Source organism: Sphaerodactylus townsendi, linkage group LG10 (genome assembly GCF_021028975.2).
Source record: "Sphaerodactylus townsendi isolate TG3544 linkage group LG10, MPM_Stown_v2.3, whole genome shotgun sequence".
Lineage (NCBI taxonomy): Eukaryota > Metazoa > Chordata > Lepidosauria > Squamata > Sphaerodactylidae > Sphaerodactylus > Sphaerodactylus townsendi.
This window is the reverse complement of record NC_059434.1, coordinates 49,822,820-49,849,924: the sequence shown is the minus strand read 5'-3', so window position 1 is coordinate 49,849,924 and position 27,105 is coordinate 49,822,820. Positions and strand designations below refer to the sequence as shown.

At 40.8% G+C, this 27,105-nt stretch overlaps 1 protein-coding gene across 1 annotated transcript; it reads left to right on the top strand.

Annotated features, from left to right (window-relative positions):
* Nucleotides 1-11,121: 11,121 nt before the first annotated feature.
* USP38 (ubiquitin specific peptidase 38) lies at nt 11,122-26,273 on the top strand. Its single transcript, XM_048509890.1, is given in 12 exon segments — nt 11,122-12,068; nt 13,585-13,720; nt 17,205-17,334; nt 17,536-17,637; nt 19,462-19,620; nt 20,795-20,988; nt 21,873-21,966; nt 22,073-22,179; nt 22,895-23,099; nt 23,102-23,362; nt 23,364-24,290; nt 25,137-26,273. Coding segments are annotated over 12 exon segments (3,201 nt in total). The 5' UTR covers nt 11,122-11,344; the 3' UTR covers nt 25,299-26,273.
* The last annotated feature ends 832 nt before the right edge of the window (nt 26,274-27,105 follow it).

Sequence of the window (27,105 nt, the reverse complement as noted above, 5' to 3'; positions counted from 1 at the left end):
TTACAGTCGCTGTTCAAATAGGCCGAGGTGCTCCTTCCTCCACTAGTAAGTGACCTTGATACTCTCTTAAGGTGGGGCTGCACAGAGGCCATGCAGATGAAAAACAGTGACTGCTGACACACTTACCTGTGACTCTGTTCATCGGGTGGCTTTCGGTGCAGATACACATCTCTCCCTCCATTCCCGCAGCAGTCTGCCTATTTGAATTCATAATCTTATTCCTTTTTATGATGCAGTTCCATAGCAGTGCTGGAAAACTGAGGGGAGGAGCGCACCCTGCCCTTTGGTCACAGGGATGTTTAGGAGGGAAGATGTTCCGCCACTGTAGCTAGGGGGCAGGGAGGCACTCCTTAACCGATTCTTCTAGAAGTTTACAAGAATTAATCTCTGCAGCCAGCCGGCCCAATCCCAAAGTGTGTCTGCACAGGTTAAGTTAACGTTGTTTTATTTTCTTCACAGCAGAGCAGATAGTGGATGACAGACCAAGACTGGTGGCGGAGCTGTCACCAGCAACCTGGTTGACCCAGAAGAGAAAGTATTGTATGTCAATGCTGAATGATGAACTGAAAGAATGCTAGAGCAGAGCAAGTGTCAAGAAAGCATCAATCTTACAAGAATCTGCTAGCTACAAGTTCAGCCAGGTGCAGGGTGTTCTTTTTAGGTAATTTCTTATCTTCAGTGAGGTGTTCCCAGGCCAACTCTAATTAAAAACATTCAGTGCAGCTGAGAAGCTTCTAGCTGGGAGGGGAACTGCTCAATCAGTTGAGGAGGACAGTTTGCTCCAAGTCTGGAAGGTCACCAGACTATGGCCAGCATTTTGAATAAAGAGTCATCATGTAATAGCTAAGCATTCTTTCTCCCACCCTTTGTTGCTGCCAGAGAGAACGTTGTTTATGCTTTGCAACCTAAGGCCTCAAGAACAACTATGCAACAGTTGCACAGGTAGATTTGGTGTAGACTGTATATTAAAAGTGATATTAGCACTGGGCCTAGGAAAAAATGTGATTATGTGCCAGTACTTGACTAGGACAGTGCCCCCCTCATAGCCAGTGCCATTTTTCCGCCCCACCCCCACTCCAGACAAGTGATAATTGTCCATTTGCAGAAAGGAAGGACTGTAATAAAACATTGACTTCACTGGTATCAAAAAGAAAATCCCAACAGACAGTCTCACAAAAAGAAATGCCACATTATTTTTCAGTCCAGTATTTTATGACAAACCAGGGAGGCTAAGTGATAGCAGTATAGATCATAGAGATTAAAGCTGCCTACTACTTGTAGCTGAAGCTTTTTGTATGCAATCCTAGGCCTGCCTGAGGGACCCCACAATTTTTTTTGCCATAAAACTACAGCTGACTTATGATGATGCCATAGGGTTTTCAAGGCAAAAGATGTTCAGAAGTGGTTTCCCGTTGCTTGCCTCTGTGTCCTCTACTTTGGCATTCCTTGGAAGTCTCCCATCCAAACACTTGTCAGGGTAGAGTAGAATATTCTGAAGGACCAGTCTCATCCGGCATACTCTTTTTTTGAAATGTCATCTGGCAGATGATACAGGATCATAAAAACAAGAACAAATAGGCTCAGAGACAGCTTTTATTCGAGAGCTGTAGTTATGCTGAACTCCATGGTTTCGCGCTGATGCGGTTGGGGCTGTGTAGTGATGGATGGAGGAGGGTGGGGTGTGAGGTCTGGAAGAGTGTGCATCGGGAAAGGCTTGTAATTTCGTTGTGCATGCACAATGATGGAAGGATGTGCGTGCACAATGACAATAAAAAGCTTACTATTATTAGAGGCTGAGAGTGTGTGACTAGGCCAAGGCCATCAGTAAATTTCCATGGAAGAGTGGGGATTTGAACCTGGGTTTCTGGATACATACTGGAAGTCTTCTTAAAACATAAATAACATGTGGAATAACATTCATTTTTAAGCATGTTAATTCTATCCCAGATATTCACAGTAGCTAAAGAGGCCCATCTATCAAGATCAAATTGTTCCAGTATCCTAAGGAACTAAGGAATGGATCTCTTTTAGAACAATAAGGCCAATATTTTTGACAGATTCAGCATCAAAATTAAATGACCACATGTTATGAATATAAGATGAAATTGGTCTTCCCGAAGAGAGGACATGAGATTTATCCCAATTAATGCAATATCATGATATACCAAAAAAAAATAATAAGCAATAAGGTTAATCCATTCTGATAATGGTTGCTTAGGATCAAACCGCAGAACCAATTTGTCATCTGCACACAACATGAGCTTGAATTCAGTGTCTCACACTGGTATTTGTAATGCCCACTGACTGCCAGATGGCAAGGGCTCTAGATCCAGGTCAAATAGTAGAGGTGAAAAAGGGCAACCTTGGCATGTGACACAGGTTACAGGAAAAATCTCTGAATAAAATACAAGAACATAAGAGCTATGCTGCATCAGACCGGTGGTCCATCTAATCCAACATCCTATCTCACAAAGTAGCCAATCAGATTCTTTGGAGATCCAACAACACATCACAGAGACCAAGGCCTTCCACTGATGTTGCCTGGTAGCACTGGTATTCAGAGGTTTGCTGCCTCTGAACATGGAGGTTTTCTTTACTCCCCATGGTGTGTGGAGTGCTAAAAAAATTAGAGCAAGAAAAACCCTTCAGGTAGGAAGGGGTTACTGACAAGAAAATTGTTCTGTCACAAGCTGACTCTCTGAGTCTGAGGAAAGTATGTATATTCTCTGTCTAATGGATAAAGTAAGTTCCGTGCATCATGCTGATTTGCATCAGGGCTGATTTGCATCAACATGAGGTAAGAAAACCCCTAGCGCTTTTGTCCAAGAGAGGATCCATTACTGTATTATAGTCCCCACCCCTGATCACAGGGTACTCCAATTACTTATGCCCATCCTGTGTATACGTGGGTGAGCATTCTAGGCATTGTGGAGAGGAATTGTAATCTGATTTCCCAATCAGAAAGACTTTATTACTGCAGATTAAGCAAGAACACAGACATGAAAAATAGTTAACAAGTCTAGTGGTCACAGTTGTAATGAAAAGAACATAAAATATAAGTCTAAGTTAAGTTTACAATGAGGAACAGTTACCTCTGACAATTCCACCTAGTTGCTGGAGCAAATGCAACCCATACCCCTCTTCTGCTCCCTGCATAGGAATCTGGCTTCCAGCATTTGGACAAAGCATTTGAATAAAAGGCTAACAGATGATTCGGCTTTTCAATCTTTCCTCCCTTGCATTGACAGGAAAATTCTCCTAATCCAGATTTGGGGGGCTTGCCCCACATGGGAAGGTACACATCAAACTCCCTCCAATCATTCTGGAGCACAAAATTCATTCATTGCTCTACCCGGATCATGTTTGACAAAAGCTATCCACATTGCCCTTGCAGCAGGTGAGCAAATAGTTATCTCCTGTCTCAGCTCACAAATGCACTTCAAAGCATCTGATATCTGAATCACAACAAGACCTAATGCAGAAACAGCTCTGTAGCAGATGCATCACATGAATAAGCAGAAATATATGCTGCCAGCCTCACATGGGGGCTCCATCTGCTGCCTGAGTTTTGGATAGGGGTGACAGAGAGGAGAGGAAGGTCACTTTGTGCCTCTGAAACTCTGCATACTTTCTCATATTGAGTTCCTTGCATCACAGATGACTGAGTATTCCTTTTCTCTATTTGAAATGATTGAGCTGTGATGCTCATCATTAGAATATGTACAATCTTCTTATGCTGACTAGTCATGAATCATCTTCATAACACATTAAGTGTTTATCCAAATATCCACAGACAGCAGGTTTAAAAACTCATGACTCTGTTCAGTTGGCCTTAATTGGTTTCTTTTAAATGAGTGGGGAGGGGCTTAACAGTTAAGAGTTTAAAACCAGACCAGCTTTTGAACACTTGAATTTTAAACTCTGAGAAAAGAGTTTCTTTGGATATAACTTTTATAGCATGCTTCTTTATTGGGGACAATCTTTTTGCTTTCTGTTGCCAAGGATGTATAAATATAAGAACTACGAACCCAAGATGGCTTGCTGACATTCTGACATCATCTGGCCAAGAAAATTGAAGATTGGGACAAAATGGGAATAGGAATATTTTCACGGTAGGTTTAGGTCTCATTTCTTTATATAAAACTCTTGAGAATCTTTTTAGATCAGTTCAGAAACCAAGCAGATTAGAGCATTTAAGGTGGGTGGAGCAAAGGGGAGGCAGATAAAACTAGGGGAGTATCCTAGTTCATGAGGATTCCTTTTAGGAGCATATTTAACCAAGCCATTTATCCATATCCATAAAGCCTGCTTTGAAAGTGTGAAATGAAACATACAGCATAGGAAGAGAAGAGTTTGGCTATCAAGATCAGCTCCAGTGTTGTGTGAGGCTTACCAACTCAAAGTAGGGCCTGGAGTACTCCCAGAATGATAAACTCATCCCTAGTGTACAGAGATCAGTTCCTTTGGACACAGCAGCAGCATTGGAAGGTGGGCTCTATAGCATCCCACCTCCAATTAGCTCCCTATCCCCTTCAAACTCTGCCTGCATCTCCAAAACTCCAGGAATTTCGCAAGTCAGAGTACTCATTTTTACTTATTTTTATTTTTTACAATTTATATTCCGCTTTTCTCCTTGATTGGGACCCAAAGTCATGATTTATCTCCACCTTATCTTTCCAACAACAACCTTGTGAAGTAGATTAGGCTGTGAAATTGTGATGGGTCACCCAGTCAGCTTCCAAGGCAGAGCAGGGAAGCCCAGGTCATTGTCCAACAGTGTAATTGCTATGCTAGGTCAGCCATAGGGCTGACAACCCTATGTTGTGTTGTTACAATAATGGTGTGTTTATGAAAGACCTAGATTGGAAAATACAGCTGAAATTGTACCAAAAGAAGGCGAAGTAAGGATTACACATGTGAGGCCAGAACTCAAGTCTGGCCTGCGCAGCTGTTTTGAGAAAAGATAGGTTAGAAACAAATTCCCAAAAAAGCAAAAGACATCTGACATCAGAAACAGACAGACAGTTTTTACTTAGCAGAATATAGAAGATTACAGAAGGTAGCCCCTCTGAGTGCTCTCCAAAGAGAAAGACACCCCCCTTCTGGGTGGCTCTCGACAGAGAGACACGCCCACCATAGGAAAGACCTTAGTCTTTATAGATACAAAGAATACATACGTCACAGTTCATCCCCTTACTCACATACATAATCCATACCCCTTTCACGTGCTATAAGCATGAACCTTAAAATCCCATTGGATAATTCTGTCTCCTTGTCACATTAAGACAGCCTCTATTCTACGTGTCACATTCCTTCTGTTATTCAAACGCTGCATGCTGTTTCTCACGTCCCTCTACCCATATGCAAACAACTGCAATAAAACTAACTTCTGTCTTCTGGTTTTCAAGAATAATCTGTTTTCTCACTTTTCTAAGTTTGCTCCTGAAGAGAGAGATACCTCTTCAGGGTATGTAGGTTTGACATTCCTTTAGATCATAAAACTTCCCTTTTCCCAGTTTGAAATGATTTTAACTTTAACAGATTATACAAACATTGATTCTAACACAATTATACCTTCGATTCCAATACAGTAGAATTATAGTAAAATACCAGTAAATATGAATCTCTCATTATCATTTCTCTGTTCATTTAACATATATAGAAAAACACTTTTTCCATTGTTCTAACCACAAACAAAGTTATAAAGTATATGTCTGCTGTCACGTTGGCCCTTTAGTGACAAGATCTTAAAGATGTTTATCTTTGCTTGCCTGCATAATCACTGACAAGCTTCTAACATGCCTTTTGACCTGCTGCTAACATGCAGTCTTACTAGTCACTATAGAGAAACCCCATTTTGATTCTTAGAAATCTTTGGTTCATACAACTTAATATTTCTTGATCAAATACAAATTTTTAGGCATTCTGGTCCATCTCCACACACAGAATCTGACTGGTACAAAAGCAACAAATTAAGTACATAAGAGACAGTGTATCATCATGTACTTCATTATCTATTGATAACTAATCCATAGCTTGTGCGTGTACATTTCTCAGATAGACTAAGAATCTAAGATGACAAGTGGAGACTATGATTTTTCCCCTGATCATTTTTTTATCAAAGATCGTGTATTTGCTACTTCCCCTCAATGTTTTTCTGAATTTTCATGATATACAGTTGTTCCATATGTGTACAAACTATTTTTTTGAGAAGTTCTATTATTTAACTACAAGGGAGTAGTACTTGTAACTGAAACCACTGGTGCTGGAGCTGTGAACATGGTGGTTTTGACACATACTCACATGAAGGATGCAGTTACAATGCAACAGAAGTCTAACGGCAACTGTGTCTACATCCCTTCATGTGAGTATATATCAAAATCACCATGTTCACACCAGAGGTTTCAATTACAAGTGGCACTTTAATTTTAAGAGCCTCAACTACATGATACAGTCAACAAACGATGAGTCACAGGTGCATGATGAAGCTTACAGTCAGATGTACCTTTCACATGAGTTCCTGTCCATTGCAGGAACTCAGGTTAAATTGCTTGTTCGCTTGGCACTGCAAGGGAGTGCTGTGATGTGAGGGAGGCTTCTTGCTCCTTTTCTCTGACTCCACATGCCTTACAAAAGATACACATAGAGACAGCTAAAAGGGGCAAAAAGTTCCCCTTTGTCCTTTCAATTGACAAAGCAAAGTGGCAGGAAAACTGGAAGCTCCTTTTCCCTTCTTCTCCCTCCTTGCTGCACTGTGCAAATGGGAATTTTTTAAGGTGAGTTTGCCTGGCTGTGAAATCAATCAGGTGTGTCATGTGGGTACACCCTAACAGAGTTTATTCAAAAGTTTAACTTCCTCTAGATTGTAAGCTACCACTTAATTTCTATTTCACTTAGTAGCAGTACACAAACATGGCTACATCTTTAGAATTATTGCACATAAGTAAGAAACATCTCTTAATTAGCACTAGAAGCGTGCAGAAACAAAGAATAATAGAACAAGAAAGACTCTCTCCACCTTTCCCCATTTCCTACCAACTAGTACTGGGATTCTGTGTCCTATGACAATCTCTACCAGATTTAAGGGTAAAAGCAGAGAGCTTTACAATTTCCTAGGCCTCTGGGTGAGGCTCGAATTGTAATGAAGGCCCACAACCAGCTAAAGATCTGGCAGCTGTGAAATCTACAACAACAACAACAATAATAATAGTTGTTGTTGTTATTTAAAAAAAATTAATAATGCACAAACTTTGGCAGAAACAGTGGGCTGATGTTGGAGTCCCTCTAGCCCAGAGATCTGTCCATCGGAAGAGCAGATTTTAATTCATTTTTATTTCACTTGTGGTTTGTTTTTCTCTCAAAGGGTTTGCCTTATGACATCTCTTGTTGCTAAGTTTCCTGTCTGCGCACCTTTTATTTCTCTTGGCTGGTAGCAAACAGTAGTGGTATACTCTGTAATTAAATTTGTTCTTTCTGCTCTTAAAATTAGGAGCTTGCATTTATCATCTAAACCCAGGGATCAAAATTTTACAAATATTTAATAATTTGGGGTTTGTTTTTGATTTTCCCATGTGCTTTGGCACACAGGCACCCAAATTTCATAGCAGGGACAAGATACCTGTCATGATCTGCCCCGGTTGTGGCCCGATCCTGTCATGTCTCCCAGTCAGAATGTGGGATTCTCTGATTGGAACTGTTATCTGTTGCCTGCTTTTTAGTTTTGCCTTTAAGCATGGGCTAATCAGCTCATTGTGCCTGCTGACCTCTATACTTCAAAGGGTTTGGAGTATAGGTTGCTTTGGCTTTGGTGAAGGCTGTGCCTCCACCTTACCATAGAATGGAGAGGTGCTGCTCCCCCTTTGGGAATTGGTGCCTAAGGTTGGTGTCAGGCCATGTGGAAGGGGAGGGAATGGAGTGGGGGTATAATGGAGGTTGGGTTGACGCTTAATCCTTCATTCTGTCAAGGAAAGTTTAAATGCTTGATCCTGATGCTGTTTTCAATAAAGGAAATTGCTTGAACAAAACTCATTATTGATCAGTCCGAAGGCACAAAAATATCTCCATGATTATCACCTCATATGGTTGACCCCCTAGGTTGCCCTACATGCACTGTTCTTGTGGGGGGGGGGCACTGATTGGCAGGAACAGAAGGGGACAAGGAATGTTTGTTCAGTTCCACCCCCACTGCTTAGTATTTATGCCAATATGACTACTGATTATTTTTTTATATAATTTGAGGTAGCCATTGTGTGGTGATTCATATAAGACTTAAGAAAGAGATCCCTACCCCTATCGCCAAAGAGTAATAAAAACGTGAAATTCTGGAACAGTCTCTGTATATCAGTCAGTAGAGTACAGAGCAATAAAAGCTTTCAAAGCCGAGCAAAACTAATTTATGTGATGACCAAATCTACATCCTACTGCCCATAGTAAACCATTAGCTTAAAGGGATACTTCAAATCTGGAAGTTGGGCCCACACCCTTAAATGGCAGTAGTTCCTTTACAAAACAGTGGGGTGGGACTGGGGCTGTGGTGGAATAAAAGAGTAGGCTTGTTACCACTGCCTGTTGTTTCCCATACTACCACCAGAGGAATCCAACACTCCTTCCTTTTAATGCAAGTAGAATGGTGCTGTCCCACTCTTCATATGAATTAGCAGAGCTATGGTGCCATAAGCCTCTTCTACTATGTATCAGTTTTTATTGCCAGGAGTAGGAACTCCACCAAGTGTAATAGTAACCTAATGAGAATCAATGGCACAGACAGACAGACAGACAGACAGACAGACAGACAGACAGACAGACAGATGCATGTCCATGGGCACCAGAGTGCCCGTCAAAATCTTTCCTGGTGTCCACCAAGTGTTTGTAGGGGGTGGATGGGGCCAGGTAGGGCTTTTGCCCATCTGTGTTCAAAAAGGTTGGGGACCTCTGTTTGCCTACATTTCTTTAAAGGGAGAGGGTTTGTTTTTGTTTTTCCTTTTATAAAATACATTCATGGAGGTCGCAAATTGAAGAAGATTAACACAGGAGAAGAAGCGTTTCTCAAGCACTTCCTTTTAGCTTACTCTCCTGCCAATACTGATTATTTTAAAAAAGCTGCCTTATAAAGCTGCTTTGTTCTTACTGAAAAAGAATATCTATCAGTTTTTCCAAACCTAATGGTAAAAAAAGTTTAGTAGGTTTGATTTTCAATTGGCTGCTTTTTGTAAAAACAGGAAGAATCATTAAAGAATCATGAAAGCACAAACTTGTTTACTGCTGCTCCACAGACTAGGACATGGAGTAATGGATTCAAACTACAAGAAAAGAGATCCCCGCCCCGCCCCCCTAAACATTAGGAAGAACTTCTTGACAGTAAAGGCTGTTCAATACTGAGCATACACTGCCTTGGGCGGTGGTTGGGAAAGGTTGTTAGGACATTTTGGATGTCATTCATTCATAGGATTTACATAGGTCAGAAGTGACTTGTTGGCACTTAATACCCCCACACATGCTACTTGTTCCTCAGGAATTATTTGATAAGGTGTAATTAAATTAAATGTCACGAATTTACATCCTGACTGTTATTTGAAGTTGCAAGTATGTTAGTCATATTTTCCTGTGTCTTCTATCAGTGATGAGCTCTGCCCTTCAGAATATTTATGTAGGTAATCTTCACACCTACCTATGAAGCAGCAATTATAGCCATTCCCAGCACTAACTGGACAAGGAAAAATGAATTTGTTCAGGCCTCAGTCTTTTTTCTGGCATTTTCCTTTTATGATCCTTTACTTGATTTTTACTGAACCTGGCATCCATCTTTATTATCATGTCACTTTCTTCACAAAACACACTGCCATCTACTTGCCCACCTATTGACTAAGCTTTCTGTTCTGCTCACTGATGGTTCTCATTTGAGAATATCAGCTTAAATCCAGTATCTCAGTGGTACCAGTACAATGCATACATTTTAATATGACTCTATCCAGTTTCGGGCCAAAGTCGATCCTGTTTAACGTGAGAAATACTGAGTTGCTAGATTTACTAGTTGTCACAACAGACGTCCAGTGGTATCTAGCTATCTTGGAAAGAACGAGAATTTCTTGGCTAGCGTCACAGACAACAGTTTGGACTCAAGTTTACGTAGGCAGAGGGAAGATGGACAATGCAAACAAGTTGCTTTGCATAACCACAATGTCAGTTCTTATACTAAGAAGTGCCCCAGGGCCAGAGAGAGGGGGAACAGCACCCGGGCCATGGGTGCGCCTTGTGCCCCGCCACGCTCCTGCATTGGCGTGTGTCTGGGGCATCATGCCCCCTACTCCCTTGGCACTACACCACTGAAGTGTCCCCATCCCAATTCAATGCTGACAGCATGTGTCTTACAGCTTCTGGATAAGAACGTCTACAGAGAGAACAAGGCAGTGCTTTTGCTGGTTCTCCACAGTGAGCTGCTCCGCCATACATGAACGAGGGGTGTGTGTGTTATTAATTTGAAAGGACATATAGTCTGCCTGTGGAGAGCCGTGTCAGGAGGAGCAAGAGCTCACAGAAGACAGACAAGGCATCTCTTCATACTTCACTCATTTCATTCAGGGGAGGGAGGGGCTGTGGCTGTGATAGAGTATCCACTTGTATGCAAAAGGTTGTAGGTTCAAACCCCAGCATTGCCAGATAAAAATATAATGTATGTGATATGAAATATCTCTTCCAAAGACATTGGAGATCTCAGGCTAGCCTGGCCTTCTCAGATCTTAGAGGCTTAGCAGGACTGGCACTGGTTATCATTTGAATGGTAGACCTCCAGCCTTGTGATGCAGAGACAGGCAATGGCAAACCAGCTCTGAATGTCTCTTGCCTTGAAAACCCCACCAGAGGTCACCATAATTCAGATGTGACTTGATTAGATCTACTAATTTCGTTCACTTATCGGTTGTCTCTCTACCTCCTCGCCCCGCCCTCTCCTGCCGCCCCGCCCCCTCCATCTCCGCGCACTCTGTGATCGCACTACTACACAAGAGCCGCAGCACACCTTCGCAGCGAGAATGGCGCATGCGCGTTGTTAGGGAGGCCCATCGTTGCTTTGACGTTGACGCACGTTCGGGAATCCTGTCCTATTTCCTGTCTGACGTGATTATGCGCCGCATCATCGCTTCCGGGTCAGATCTTTCCCGGCGTCTGCGGCCTCCAACTGACCGGTTTTGAGAAGCCTCTCGTGAGACAGGCCGGTTCGGATCCATGTTGAGGCGCCGCTGTCGGGCGGTGAGTCCAGGGGCGGCCGGAAGGAGGGGCGGCCGCCACCGCGGAGCGTAGAAACCGGCCTGGAAGGAGCGGGGCGGCCGATGTTGGTCCGCTGGTCGCCATGGACAAGATCCTGGAGGGGCTGGTGAGCTCGTCGCACCCGCTGCAGCTGAAGCGCGTGATCGTGAGGCGCGTGGTGGAGTCTGCCGAGACGCCGCTGAGCGGGCCGCAGTGTCGGGCCATGTTCGCGCTCAGCACCCGCCTCATTCTGCAGGGGCCCGACCACTTCCAGCGCCAGGTCGGGCGGCAGGTGCTCGAGGCCTACGCCCGCCACCACCGCGACGACTTCGAGGCCTTCTTCACCCGCGGCCTGGTGCTGGCCTTACTCCAGGGAGGAGGCCCGGCGTCCCCCTCGTTGGCTCCGATGTGTGCGACCCCCGGCCTCGGGGCCAGTCTCGACCCGGCCGTGCTGGACTACATCCAGGCCGGCTTGCGCCTCCTCATCAGCTGCCCGGCGGTCCTGGAGCTCTTCGCGCTGTTGCAAGAAGAAGCGTTGCGGCTGGTGGGCGAGAGGCCCTCCGCTCCCCTCTGCGCCCGCCTTTGCCAGCTGCTGGGCGATTTCCCCCAGTGTCTGCCTCGCGGGAGGAAAGCCGCCCTCGCCTTCTGCCAGCAGCTGGTGCGCAGCATCGCCCACTTCCAGACGCAGGGCACCCGCGAGGCCGAGCTGCGCCTCTGCGTTGCCCAGGTCACCCAGGTCAGCGGCCTTCTGCGCAGTATGTGGAAGGCTGAGCCCGACACCCTGCTGCCCTCCTTACAGGAACTCTTTGCCATCATCTCGTCTACGGGTGAGTGGCGCCTCCAGGCAGGTCTCTGGGTGCCTTAGCGCTTTCTCAGGCCAGGCTGCTCGGAGGCTTCTTCTTTAAAAAGAGAAAGCTGTGAGTTTTCTTTGAAAGCTCTTTCAAATGGTTTCCTTGTTGTATGGGAGCCAGTTCTAGGGAGTTCCAGCCTATGCTGCTCTGGGAATACATACAATTACAAATCATGTGGGTGGGAAACCACCACTGAAACCCAGGGAGTCACTATAAAGAGGCAGATACTGGCAAACCACCTGTGAAATCTCTTGCTTTGAAAATCTTACCAGGTCTCCATAAGCTGAGTGTGACTTGATGGCACTTTCCAGCATCATCAACAGTGTAGATTAGGCTGAGTGTATGTGACTAGTCCAAGGTCATCTAGCAAGTTTCCATGACAGTGTGGGGATTCAACCTGGGTCTCCAGATTCCAGAATGGTATTCTATTTGTGACACCACTGACTCTTAAGTGTAAAAATATCCAGTTAGCATACATATAGTTCTCTATGCTAATAAATTACCTTAGAATGGTGAAAGAATTGGGATTAGGATCCGAAATGTCTGCATTTCCTACTTGTTGAAGTTAACATAATAGACTGATGCTTCCTCACCAATGTGACAGTTCCAAAGTTGATTTTGGTACATCTCAGGGTGTAGCTTGAGGGGCAACACAGTGAGTTGCCCCTGGCAACTCACTGTGTCTTACATGAGGAGATAGTCAAAGCTCCTGGTATTGAATGGTCCTTGTTAAACCAGGCTTAGAAAACTTGTAATGTTACTGAAGTATACACTCACTCTTTGCTCAGATAATTGTATCAGAAATTGAGGGGAATCAAAGGATTGGTGAGATAGTGTCTGACCGAACTAAGACACCATGACACAGCTTGTTGAGTCTGATATACAAGCATACAAAGAACTCAAATAAACTTTTTAGGTGCTCTGTTTTTATAGTAAAATGAACCTGGTCCATTTTTTAAAAGCAGAAAGCAAAACATGACTAGTTCTCCCTCCCCTTAATATTTTTTATTTATTGACTGAATTTATATTCCACCTTTTTCCCCATTGGCAAACTGACTTACATTGTTCTCCTCTCTTCCATTTTATTGTCATAGCCTTGTGATGTAGGTTAGGAGAAGAGTTTGGATGTATACTCAACCTTAAGGAGTCTCAAAGTGACTTACAAACTACTTCCCTTTTTCTCTCCTCATCAGACACCTCGTGAAGTAGGCAGGGTTGAGAGAGTTCTGAAAGAACTGTGACTACCCCAAGGTCACCCAGCAGGCTTCAGGTGCAGGAGTGGGGAAACAAATCCAGTTCTCTAGATTAAAGTCTTAATCACTATACCACGCTGTTTGACTAGCCCAAGATCACCCAGTGAGCTTAAACCTCATCTCTGAGTACTTTAGCTCCCATCTCCCAGGTTGAGAATTCTTTAACGCTCTGAGAACCAAGGAAAGAGGAAACAAGTGATATTTTGCTTTTGATGTTTATCTTGGTGTCGCCATTGTAGATACTTCATTTGAACCTTCTGTTGCCCTGGCAAGTCTTGTGCAGCATATTCCATTACAGATGATTACAGTACTCATTGGGAGCCTTACGACAGACCCAAATGTAAAAGATGCAAGTATGACTCAAGCTTTGTGCAGGTATGGTCTTTATAGTGGAGAAAAAAATGTAGTTTTTGCCCAATTAAGGAAGTCTTGACCACATCATTTTTGTTGATTAAAAGTGCATGAATTATGCACATGAGCAAAACAATTCTGGTTACAATCTCTTTGGTTTTACATTATGTGTGTACTTGTTAAAGCAGGCAAAATTCTTGAAGAGGCATTTCTTCTCACGTAAGAGGGGAAAAATATGTCCTCTGGATTACTATCCATGATTTTGTAAATATTTATACTGCAAGGAATCTACTTCTAAAATTTGCTACCTGACATTTTAAAAACTGATCACGTTAGAACGCAAAAAATAAGCTTGTCTGTTAAATCCAATACAGATCCTTTTAGAATTGTGGAAGTTGCAACTGTGAAAAGAATGCATGTAATTTTAGTAATACAAAGAAAGGTGACTCTTTCCTTCCTTATAAAACTGAATGTACAGATACAGAGGTCTGATTACTGGCTTCTTGCTTTCCTAATCTGGAAAGTTTGTATGAGTGTGAATGCTGTGGTGTACTTCTGTTGCATCAATTTGAGGAAAACAATTGCGTGGGAACACTAGCTTGGATCCAGAATCTTATGAGCGGTTTTCCAGTAATAGATTGGAGATCATTGCTATCCAGTCCTTTTCACTGTCGGTCCACAGAAGTCAGGAACTACAAACATCCCTTGTGTAAGAAGGACTTGCTTTCATAAGAAGCTCTTAGTTCCAAGGCATTTGAATCTACTCTGCTAGATTTTAGAAATTTGTCATCCAAAGTCAGGCAGGGCTTCTTTCAGCAGCACAAACTTGGTTTGTTTGTTTTTTCAGAATTACTGGGTTATTTGTAAAGAAGTTATCTATCATCAACCTTTGAACCAAAATGGTCTTGAGTTCTAAATACACACCTGTTGATTTACTCATAGTTAACTTATTCCAGTTATTGCAGTGATTCTTCATAACTACTAAATTCTGCTGGACTGTGCTCAGTATCTTTACATTGTGAACAGTTATGTAGATTGTCGAGATGTGCAGCTGGTGGTGCAGAGCACACAAAGAAGCAGTCTGCTTCTATCCTGAGCATTACAATCTGACAAAGTTTAGCCAAGTAGTAGTATCAGCTATAAACCTTTTTGAACTAAACTTTTTTCTGTCCATAACTACCACTGAAACTACCACTTGAACTTGTGTATTTAAACTCTAAAGTGATATTCAGACATCACAACAGTGTAGCTTATGGGCACTAATGCTGGGTTTTTGTGTACATGAGTGATTGGGAATTAACCATTTCAGAAGGTTATCATCTTGTAGAATAAAAGGGGTATTTATCTTTTGAAATGTGACAGAATATATAAACTCTAGGATCAAGAATCAGTGTAATCACAGTTATCTTGCTTAATAATTGCATTTTTACCAGGAATCATTTATTGTTTTCACTTGTCTAACAATGAATGAAATGCCTCTTTCCTATTACCATGTCCAGAATTTATCATCACTATTTTCTTCTGTTGACCATCTTGGATTTAGCTGAGAGAGTAGATATCGCTGGTACAGCCATCATTTAATTACAGTATTAATCAAAATATACATTCATTTGTTTTCTTCCATATATGGTTCCAAATATCCATGGAAAGCCTTGCCTTTAAACTGTTTTCTTTCCTTTTGCATGTAAAAAATAGTTTTGGACAGTTATAACAACTTTTAATGTAACTGCGCTAGTGAGTAGTCTGGCTTTTTTAGCATTAGGTTCTTGAATAGTAGCAGTCACTCTAATAGCCATGTTTAAAATATTTTCTTCCTTTGTTAATATCGAAACTGAAAATATCTAGTTAATGCTTATAATTTCCCCAATTGTACCACACGTTTAGGGCTCTATTCCTGTTAAGAGTTAATGTTAAAATTCTGCTCCCCCCTCCCCGTCCCTTATACTCTAATCCTTATATTAATTCCCAGAAGCCTGTCATAGTTAGAGTGATCCAGCATACTTTTTTAGAACCATAGGGAATTTAATGGACAACTTGTACTTAAGTATCTCCTAAGTTTACAAGATACAGTGCTATATTCTGTTTCATCTTTGGTGGCGTCTTCCTTGGTGAGATGGATATAGATATCTATATATAGATCTGCATGTAGATATTGTAATGTGTTCAGTTGAATCTTATAGAAAATTTGCACAAAAGTACTTGTAGATATCCTTAAAGAATAGTTACACCATTCTAGTGAACAGTTGATACATTTTGCTGGTATTAATTGATACCCTAATATTTCTTCCAAGAATAGAGTGATCACAGCTCATTCACAAGCTTTTTCATTGCAGAGTGGCCTATCATTCCACTATGGTAGGGCTGTTTGGTCACCACTGTTATGTTTCCAAAGACACTGCAAAGTAGTATTGTTTAAGAGGATTTTTGTGATAAATTGATATTTATTGGACAGTTGTTTTCAGGAAGGGGCCTGTGAATTCTTTAAGCTGTTTTGTATGGATCCAGTTGTTTTAATTATTTATGCTATGCTTATTTCCTGATATGTGCTTTCTAAGGCCATTTTGAAGGGCCTATTCGTTTCCTGTCCTTACTATTGCAGTGCCCATTTCAGACTTTCCCATAGGTGGGTGGCAGTCTAAAGTCCGGCAGAAATGCTGGGGCAGTTGTTCTTCCCCATTGGTTATTGCTGTTAACAGTGAGCAGATAATGTTGTTGCTCCACAAACAAGGTTTTTTTTCACTCCTCCTGAAAATCAAGAAAATATGGAAACAGGCAGAAATGTTGAATGGTGACTTTTGAATAGTAGCACATTTTTGTACAAGGAAGGCCCAGTATGAAATGACACATCTGTGTGGAAAGAACCTCACTGTTGTTTATACATGTGGCACAGTAAATGTCCTTTTGGAAAAGGATGATGCCTAATGAATCCATTCTGTTAGGCTTGCCTTTACTAGTAAATATTTACAACATGACAAGAGGAGGAAAATGCAGTGCTTCTGATTTGTGCCCTTGACACTTGTGCAACCACATTTGTTGTTTACTGTCCCATCCTATTTATAATGACTTACGAGCTAAATAGCTGGACAGTTTACTTTTAGGAAAGGATTGCACAATGAAGATCCACTTGCTGCTTGCTAATAAAAATATAGATACTGTGTAGAATGTTCTACACACCAACAATTTGAAGAACCATATTTAATTGGGTTTTAATGATGTATGACTTCATTGGCTTGTAAATTATGTTATGTGTATGTTTTTACAGTTCAAATTTAAATTACTTACTGATGTTAAAAATGATAAAATTAAGAGGGTCAGATGTGATTACTCTGCAGTAAAAGAACTTTTTCAGGGAGATGCCATGCCATTGAAATTTGGTCTTGGTGTGACCTACGGTGATTTGCCTGTGGTTTTCGTATTGTGCAAACTAACCCTAGATTTAACAGAAGCTGTATAACAGAGCACAACTTTTGTACCCGAGATATTGACATATGTACCTATCACTTTTCAGAATGATTGACTGGCTTTCTTGGCCGTTAGCTCAGCATGTGGAGACCTGGGTGATTGCACTGTTAAAAGGCCTGGCTGCAGTCCAGAAGTTTACTATCCTTATTGATGTTACTCTGCTTAAAATTGAACTGGTAAGTATGATACCTTAATGGTAGGTACAAGCATAGTGCAGCTGCCAGACTTCTTTGTAGACTAGCTGATGTTTTGCCTTTTCTGTTCTAGTGATATTTAAATAGTCAATAACACATAACTAAAACAAATCTACTAGACCACTACTGAATACATGTGAATTCCATCAGTCATTGTGTTTTTGTTTGCTTGTCTTTTCTTAGGTTTTTAATCGACTCTGGTTTCCTCTTGTGAGACCTTGTGCTTTAGCTGTCCTTTCTCACATGTTGCTTAGTTTTCAGCATTCTCCAGAGGCTTTTCACTTGGTAAGCTATTGTCTGAGCCTTAAAGCATCCCCTTACAAATAGCATAAGCATGTTTTTACTGAAGTAGACTCATATAATTGGTGGGTCACTTTATTGTCTTTCTTATTAAAATCTAGATTGCAGCCTTGAGCAGCCTTGGAAAAGGACTTTGCAAGCACTTATGACTGCAGCAAGCTGTTATTAAACAGGGATCTGTCTTGAAAGCAGCTTGTTTTTGTACTTGCAGATTCTCCATCCCTGTGCACATATGGAGCTTGACTGAAAACTTTCTGGTTTAATCAAGCACAATTTTGCCATGATGTCTGCATGCACATACTTTGTGAAATAGTGGGGTGGGGGAAAGAGGAGTATCGCTTCCAGCCATGTTATACAAGTCAACAGCTTAATTGCAGTGGTTATTATTATAGTTCTCATTAGCACCACCATTATTAATAAAGCAATTTTATGTGAAACCAAAGACAGATTATAAAATACGAAACTCAGAGCAAGGGCTTTCAGTAAATAATGCTGTAAGACTAGCATTACAGAACTGGAAGACAAGTGTTTTAAGGCATGTTTGTCATGTTGTAAAATGTAGTCACTGAAAGAGATTACAAACAAAACATACTCAGGATTGAAGTGCTTGATTTAAGAGGAGTAAAGCATATTTGAGTTCTGAATGACCCATAATAGTCAGTGGTCCAAATCTGACATTGGTATGCTAATCTTCAGAAACAAGAAAGGACCAAAAGTTAGCCCACAATGGCAAAACAAATGTTACTTATACAAATAAGAAAATGAATAAAACATCTGGTTATAATATGGTAGCTCACTGATATCTATTTTATATCCTCCTCTACTTGTGAGAAACACGTTCCCTTAGCACCCGGGGCTAGTAAGTGGGAGCCTGTTGATCCAGCCACAAACCTGAACAGTAGTAGGTATTTTAATATCCCTTTCCTTTGCTGCGTTGGTATGGAACTACACATTTCAAACTGTCCAGAGTATTATACACTGTTGGCAGTAGTTTTCTGGGTAACTAGGCAGACCTCCTACCTCGTGTGGGACAATTTATTGCCCTTCAGATAGAAACAGGACAATCACAGTAAGGAGTGGTTATAGAAATGGGAATAGTAAATAGTTCTTAGTTATAAAATCAAATATGTGAGTAGAAAAAAGAGCTGGATAAAGATGTACAGTTCAGTCTAGTTTCTTAATGCAGTTCATCTTAGGGGAACTTGGTTGCCTTCTAAAGTCAGTTTATACTCTTGAATATTAAAGGTCTGGGATGAAAAAAAGTAAACGTTAAAATGTAAAGATAGTGGGTGTGTAGTAAAAATGACGTATTGTTTTGACCAAAATACTGTAGCTAAGATGGGAGAGTTAGACTTGTAGGTAACATTTTAGATCAGGAGTGTCCAACTCTGGTGCTTCAGATGTTCATGGTCTACAATTCCCATCAGCCCCTGCAGCTGGCCAATTGGGCTGGTGGGAATTGTAGTCCATGAACATCTGAAGCGCCAGAGTTAGACACCCCTGTTTTAGATCATTCATACTAGATGGTGCTCTGAATGCCTCCATAGTTTAATGACAGTACCTAACTAACTACAGTTATTGATTGTCAAAATTATTGTAATCTAATAGATTCATAGGTTGTGCCATGAAGGAGAAATTAATCAGTGTTCAAATGGTTAAGAACAGTACATGGTGTTTTATTGAGATGTTTTTGTTAATTAAATACTTCTGATCAAGGGCACTCAAATGTGGTTTACCTTCCAAAATGTAGTGATTAGCAAAATCTTTGTTGACTCTTAGGTGTCTTTGCTCTTTTTATCTTAACATTAGATTGTTCCACATGTGGTCAAGCTTGTAAAATCCTTCAAAAGCAAAGGCCCACCTTCCAGTGCAACTTTTCTGGAACAGCTGAGTGAGCTCATACACTGTATGATGTATCATTACTCTGGATTCCCAGAACTCTATGAACCTATTTTAGAAGCTATCAAGGTATGTTGATGCAAATGTTTAAGTATTTTATTTGTAGAATGCAGACATAGAGACGAGAGGGGTAAGACTAGAAAGATCATCTATTTAGTGAAAGGAAGTAACAGCGCCAAGAATAATTCTCCATGCATGTACACTTTCAACAGCAATCTTCTGTATAAAATAAGGGTATGTTGAATTTGTAAATATCCTGTGAAAGGAACAGCTTGGAAATACATTCGTAGCTGAGTACATTCTAACGCACAATTCTTGCAATTATTTAAAGGTTAAAGGCTTTGTAAATTGACTCTTTCACTCAAGTTTTGAAGTAAGGTCTTAGAATGATGGCCTCCTCCAAAATAACATTTTAAGTGTTGGGTGTATTTTCATCCTGTTGGATCCCCTTCAGAGACTATTGGTGAATGATTTCTGAAATGGTTGTTTGAATTGGCCTAAACTGGTTTGATTTCAGACATAGTTGTTAGAGCTAGCTTAAATATTTTCCTGATCAGCTTCCAAAGGAACTGTGTAATGTGTGATGAAGCTAATGTGTGTTGGTCATATATATTTTCATTTCATTTAGAGGTGGAGCATTTATTTCTATGAGGAAAAATATCATTGTTAATATTGTGTTAGAACCGAATATTGGATCTTTTGATAACAGCATCATAACTAGCAGGACGTATCAAACGGTGGACAGAAGCTGTTCTATTTCACTGCTGCAGTTTAAAACTTGATATGGTTTTCTTGGCAAGTGATTTACAGATCTTGCAGTACATTTACAGTTGGTACTCTAGGATGTGTGCATTTTCCCTGCCCTACTTTTGCTTCGTTAGCAAGAGCATGAGCCTGACCTGGGTAGTCCAGGCTGGCCTGATCTTGCTGGATTTCAAAAGCTAAGCAAGGTCAACTGTGGCATGCATTTGAATGGGATACTAGGGTCCAAGGAATACTAGGGTCATGACGTGGAAACAAGCAAAGGCAAACCACCTCTGAACATCTCTTGCCTTGAAAACCCCACTAGGGGTTGCCATAAGTCATATGTGACTTGAATACAAAAATAGACTTGAGACCAGAGTTGGGGTGAGTGGATTGCAAAGTGCAAGCTAGTTGCTTCATGGAAGCCAGTGTTTCTGGAAACAAGTGCAGAGAGATGTTGCTGCTCAATGTTCAACTCTCCCCTTGTCCCCTTCCACAGGATCATCCCAAACCCAATGAAGAGAAAATTAAGATGATACTGAATCAGAGTGCCTGGACTTCTCAATCCAATTCCTTGCAATCTTGTTTGTCTAGATTTTCTGGAAAATCTGAAACTGGAAAGACTGGTCTGATTAACTTGGGAAATACCTGTTACATGAACAGTGTGATTCAGGCATTATTCATGGCTACAGAGTAAGTTGTAACTTCCTCTTTTAAGAATCAGAGTCGTCATCTGCTTGCCAGTGTTTTCATTCCTTTCATCCACAGTTCTTTTTTCAGTATTGCAGCTACATAAAAAGCCAGAATGAGTCTACTTGCCTAAATTAATTTCTCCCTAACCAAGACAACATTGTATCACAGATGGAAAGCATTCTTGAAGTTCAAAACTACACAGGACATAGAATGCTGGCTGTTAGGTTGATAAAAATGTTACCATTTGCAGTTTTTACTAATTTCTAATAAAAAATAGTGCATACCGAAAATAAGACCTACCCTGAAAATAAACCCTAGCATGATTTTTCGGGATTTTTGGAGGATGTGTGAAATATAAGCCCTACTCCAAAAATAAGCCCTAGTTACAGATTCCCCGGTGCAGCTGCTCTGGTCATGTGGGGGGCGCAAAATCATGGAAAAAAATAAGACATCCCCTGAAAATAAGCCCTAACCTAATGCACCTTTTGGAGCAAAAATTAATATAAGACCCTGTCTTATTTTCGGGGAAACACAGTATATGGTAGATGGAAATTGGTGCTCTTCTGCACATTTTGACCATTGATGGTTTCTTTTTTCTGCAGAGTTTTATAAACTTTTAGTCAAGAAAGCGTTCTGTATCTTACAATTTAAATGAATTCAACTGTGGTTTTAAAATTTTCGCTACCTTTTTAATTGAGAATTGAATGCAGTCTACCCATAGTATGTTTGGGGCATTCTTTATTTAAGAATTATTCTCCATAAATGAAGCAAACACTGGGCAAAGCCATTGTTTTCTGATAAATTTGATCTGAGATAATCAGAACATTTTGTCTGTGACAGTACCTAGAAATGTTGCATACTTCACCCCCCACCCCTCTTTGCAGTTTCAGGAGACACGTGCTGTCTTTAAATCTGAATGGATGCAATTCCCTGATGAGAAAGCTGCAACATCTTTTTGCATTTTTGGCTCATACTCAGGTGTGTATGCATAGTTAAATGTTCTTATTTCAATAATTTCTAGCTTTGCAACTATGACAAATACCACACTTTTGGAATTAACTAGTTATTTTTCCCCTGCATATAGAGGGAAGCATACGCTCCTCGGATTTTCTTTGAGGCTTCAAGGCCACCTTGGTTCACCCCTAGATCCCAGCAGGATTGCTCTGAATACCTCAGGTTCCTGCTAGACAGGTTTGACATTTTAGAATTTTGATAATGTGCAATATCTTGTGGGCATTGTGCGACTTGTTAACATGGTTGACTAGAGAGTGCTTTTCACATGAAACAACAGTTTGCACAGTAAGGCAACCGTGGTGGTCCTTTCGGTTTCTCTTAATCTGTTTCAGGCCGGAGTTTGAGTTGCAAGTTATAGGAGCATATCCACACTTCAAAGATTGAAAGCTGGGTTTCTAGTGAAGAACTAATTTGGTGTCTTGTTTGATATTTCATTTGATCTTTGAATTTGTATTAATGTTCAAAAGCTAAAATGGTAGAGCTTTTTTTTCCTCCAGTGTGCAAGTCAGTCCTTAGTGGTAAAACCTAGAGATCAACCCCATTGTTTTCAAAAGTTTTTTTGGTCTTTCCTGTAGACCAGATAGATCCCTGCAAGGGATTGTCCATCTCTGTAATAAGCTTCTATGTACGGGCATCCTTGGTATCAATTTATTTGTCATGTATTGTCAGATTTTCCCTCATATCGTGAAATCCCATTATAGGCTGAATAGTGGTCTTTCTGTGGCAACAGTAAATTACTACAGCTGGAACCGGCAGAATCATAGGATATAGAAGTCCCCACTCATAGCCTTTCCTTCCACTGTAGCCATATTCAGATGTATACGTGTACAGATGCATAGTAAACAAAGAGATGGTTGAAATAAATAATCTGGTTGGATTTTCCCTCTCTTAGGCTTCATGAAGAAGAGAGAACCTTGAGAGCTCTGACTTCATCAAAACTTCAAGATGACATGAATGAAGAATCACTGGTGCAAGAAGTGTCCAGTAAGACGCAGAAGTTTACCAAACCACCCTGTACAGGAACAGAAGATAGAACCTTAATAGAAAAGATCGAACAGAGGAAAAGCTGCGCTGGCTTTTCTGAAACGCACTCATGCTTTGTTTAAAGCGCGAAAGTAGCTGTACGGAAGAACGCTGCAGGGATGTTTTGGCGCTTGCTTTTTGTCCTCCTATATTCTTGAAGAAATTTTTTGACGCACGGGGTTTAGAAAGGTCTGAAGGGCTCGATGATAGTCTGGGTGCTGGGGATTCGATAGGGGTTGCTCGATGTCCAAAGTGGGTGGAAACAGTTAAATGCGAACTTCGAGTAAGCAGAGAAGCCGTGCAGGTTGATGGACTATTGAAAGATGTTCCCATTGACTTCCGGCTGCAATATTTCTACAGAACCTTTTTTTTCATTGCAAAGCTGAAGACACCGGGCTGGATTTTGCGGCTACATTATTGAAGCTTCACTTCCTTCTGTTACTGAATTTGCTGAGTTCAAAAGCGCTGCAAGCGCCTGAAGTCGCCAGGGAGACAACCAGCTCTTATCAGTGTGTGAAAAATGTGCCTCTCTACAGAATGCAGAAAAAACTATGCAAATTGTGGAGGAGCCGGAATACCTCATTCTCACACTGTTGAGATTCTCATATGACCCCAAGTGTCACATTAGGCGCAAAATCTTAGATAACGTGTCTTTGCCACTTACTCTGGAGTTGCCTGTTAAAAGAACTCTGCCATCCCTGGGGCAAGTATCAGGCATGTGGTCTGCAGGGCTTGAGTTTTCTGACACTGGTGAGAATCTAGCTAAAAAACTCAAACCTTCTGGTGCTGAAGAAGTGTGTTGTCCTCAACTCGTCCCCTATATATTAAGTTCTGTGGTTGTGCACTCTGGCATATCTTCTGAAAGTGGACATTATTACTCTTATGCCCGAAATGTTGCTAGTTCGGCACCCTCATTAGGACCATGTGATCAAGCTAAAGGTCTGGCGTTAGCTTATCCACAAAGTAATTTAATGGCTGGAGAGGCTCCAATTGCAGCAGTTGAAAAGGACCTGGATGAAAATGAGGTGTCAAAGGAGTGGTTTTTATTTAATGACAGCAGAGTGACATTTACCTCATTTCAGTCAGTACAGAAAATTACAAGCCGATTCCCCAAGGATACTGCTTATGTGTTGTTTTATAAGAAACAGAACAGTGCAAATGTTCTTGGCACTAAATCACCCAATGGGCTTTGGGTCAATGGCGATCCTCCACTTCAAAAAGATCTTATGGATGCTATTACAAAAGATAATAAGTTATATTTACAGGTAAGGTACAGACTGTACACGAATGCTGTGAAAAGTGGCTGTACTGGCACTTTCTGTTTTTGGCTTGCTGACTTACTTCAGACATCCTGCCAAATCAGAATGACTGAAATTGTGCTTTGGCAAGATGTCTGAATCACGTTAATCTTGTACATAATGGTAAGCTGAATTTTCTATGGGCACCTTATGTGGTATTCATTTGGGTTGATAATCCAAGTAAAATTATTCTTAACGCCAGAAATGATATACAGATGATAGAAGTGGCACAATATGTGTTACTTTGAAGAATGTGAAAAGTTAGGTTCTTTCACTCTCATTTTTTGACAGGCGAAAATATAAGTTCATAATATATGATTCTCCCAAGCAAGGTATTGTTGAACTCTTCCAGACCTTACATGATGCAAAACTGATTGTTTTTAGCAGAAGCGATTAAATAGCTGGACTTCTATTTTTAGTGTTGCAATACATCTGCAGTGCAACTTTAAGGCTTGTCTATTAGCATCAAATACATTGTTTTTAAGAAATCTGTCGTCTGCATTTAATTGAGCAGATATAAGATGACCCCACCCCTTTTTATAGCATGCTGGGAAGGAAGGTTCCATTGAATTAAATACTGTATCATGGCTTTTAATATCAGGTTAATCTGTGCAAAATAAATCAACTGGAAACTTTATAGTCCCTTAGGTTGCTTTACAATTCTCAGGATATGGTGACATTTCAAAACACAGCTGTCTGTCTGCAGGAAACTTTACATTGCGATTGAAATAACTTATTATCTGTACTGTTGTGCAGTGTCAGTGAACTGTTGATTTGACCAAGTATTATTTGACAGTTTTGATCTTATTTCAGGAGCAAGAGCTTAGTGCTCGAACACAGGCCCTTCAAGCAGCTGCAGCTTCATGCTCCTTTCGACCGAACGGATTTGATGACAGTGATCCCCCAGGAAGCTGCGGACCGACAGGTGGAGGAGGCGGGGGAGGATTTAGTACTATCAGCCGATTAGTGTTCTGAGGAAGAGGGCATCAAATGCATCAAGCTGCCCCCACTTCTGCTTAGGACTGTTAAAACACTGAACTGTATTAAATAATGTATCAAGCTTTTTTCAAGATGTGATCTTTGTTCTACAGAGAACTTTGTTTTTTATTTGAAATAAATAAGTGCATCATGGAGAAATCTACCTCTTAAATTCAGTTGTCTTTATGAAAGGACATTCTTGGCCAAAAGAGGAGTTGGAAGGCTTTTATGACACTAGGTTGACTAATAAAGCACTTATGACATGTAATCCCAAACTTCATAGTGGAAGTACACTGCTTTGAAGAAGAGATGATCGCTCAACCCCCGTGCAGGTTGGGGTGGGCTTAATTTTTTTCCATAAATTTGTAAATCCTCAAAGATACTAGAGATGGTTTAACCTTTAAAATGAATGAAAATCCAAAACGTGTGTAAGCCAAGGTAAGAACAATTGAAACGCAGCATATTAGATTGCAGGTACATATGTAAAGAAGTTACTTGTTAAATCACTTTTCTAAATGTGCATGGTCTTGTAGGAACCAAGTTTTTAAGGGAAAAAATGCAACGTTTGTAGTATTTCTAATTGCTTTGAGGATTTTAAAATTATTTCAGGGAGTATCTCTGCTGTGTTCTGAAGGAAGAGAAATTGTATGTGCCTTGCTGTACCGTAACTTGAAGTACAAAACTTTGAGACTGCAGAAGAGTGCAGAACATGAGATGTTAATTTTCCTGTTTAATATGAAATGATTTTTGGGGGAAAATGTTAGATTTTCCAGAAGTAAAGTCTGGTGGTTCTAAAAACCAATTTGTTGTTCATAATTTTCAGTTCAAAAATGTTTTTAAAATTTAGAAACAATATCAGTGCTGTTGTGTAAATACCAAACAATGCTGACTGAAATTTTGTTCCTGTTAGTGCGACGAAACCTCTAGAAAGTTGACTTCTTTAGGGATTTATAAATATTTGACTTAAATTGCTCTTGCTGGCATTTTTTTTTGTTCTAGGTAAGATACTTTTTTGTCTAAAAGACAACATAGTTAATTATTGGCTAAGATCACCCTGGATTAAGGTACAATTAGATGACAGATATCTCCCATAATTTCTATCATATTTTGAAAAACAGGAGGAGAAGATGCTAGTATGGCAGTGATAATTATTTTATTATTTTCTCCTCCCCACCCTGTTCCCTGCGCAAGGATCCTTCTGCTGCTAACCCCTGAAAAGGAGCTAGTTAGTCTGCCTCTCCCCACCCCAGATATAGAACTGGTAACAATGGGGACAGAGTTGTCAGGGAGAATCTATGGGTGGACATAACATCCCTTAGATCAATGGCTCCCAATCTACATCAAACCGTGCTCCTGTGCAGCTGTTTTAATTTTGTTTAAAAGCCCCTGAGTGATCTAGGACCTTCAGTGTATCATCATAAAAGAGTAAGACAGAGAAAAATCTGTCTCTGAATGTATTACTTCACTGTTTCTGCATTGCCTCCAGGTTATTCCATAGCGTACCTTGCAGAAATTCTAGCTACACTTCAAGGAAATGGTTTTGAGTACTGTGACAAGAGATGTGGAAGAACCTCTGCTTCAGACCCTAGAAACCTGATGCCATTCTAAGTAGACAGTATTGACCATGATGGACCAAGAGTTTGATTCAGTGTCAGGCAGCTTTGTGCATTCATGATATTTAACAGTAAATTGATTTAAATGTATAATAGTTGCAGTGCTGTGAACCTGTGCTGCAAACTAAGGGCTGGTTGCATCTAGTGATAGAAATTGCTATTCACTACTTGAATGGGGCCTTTCTACATAC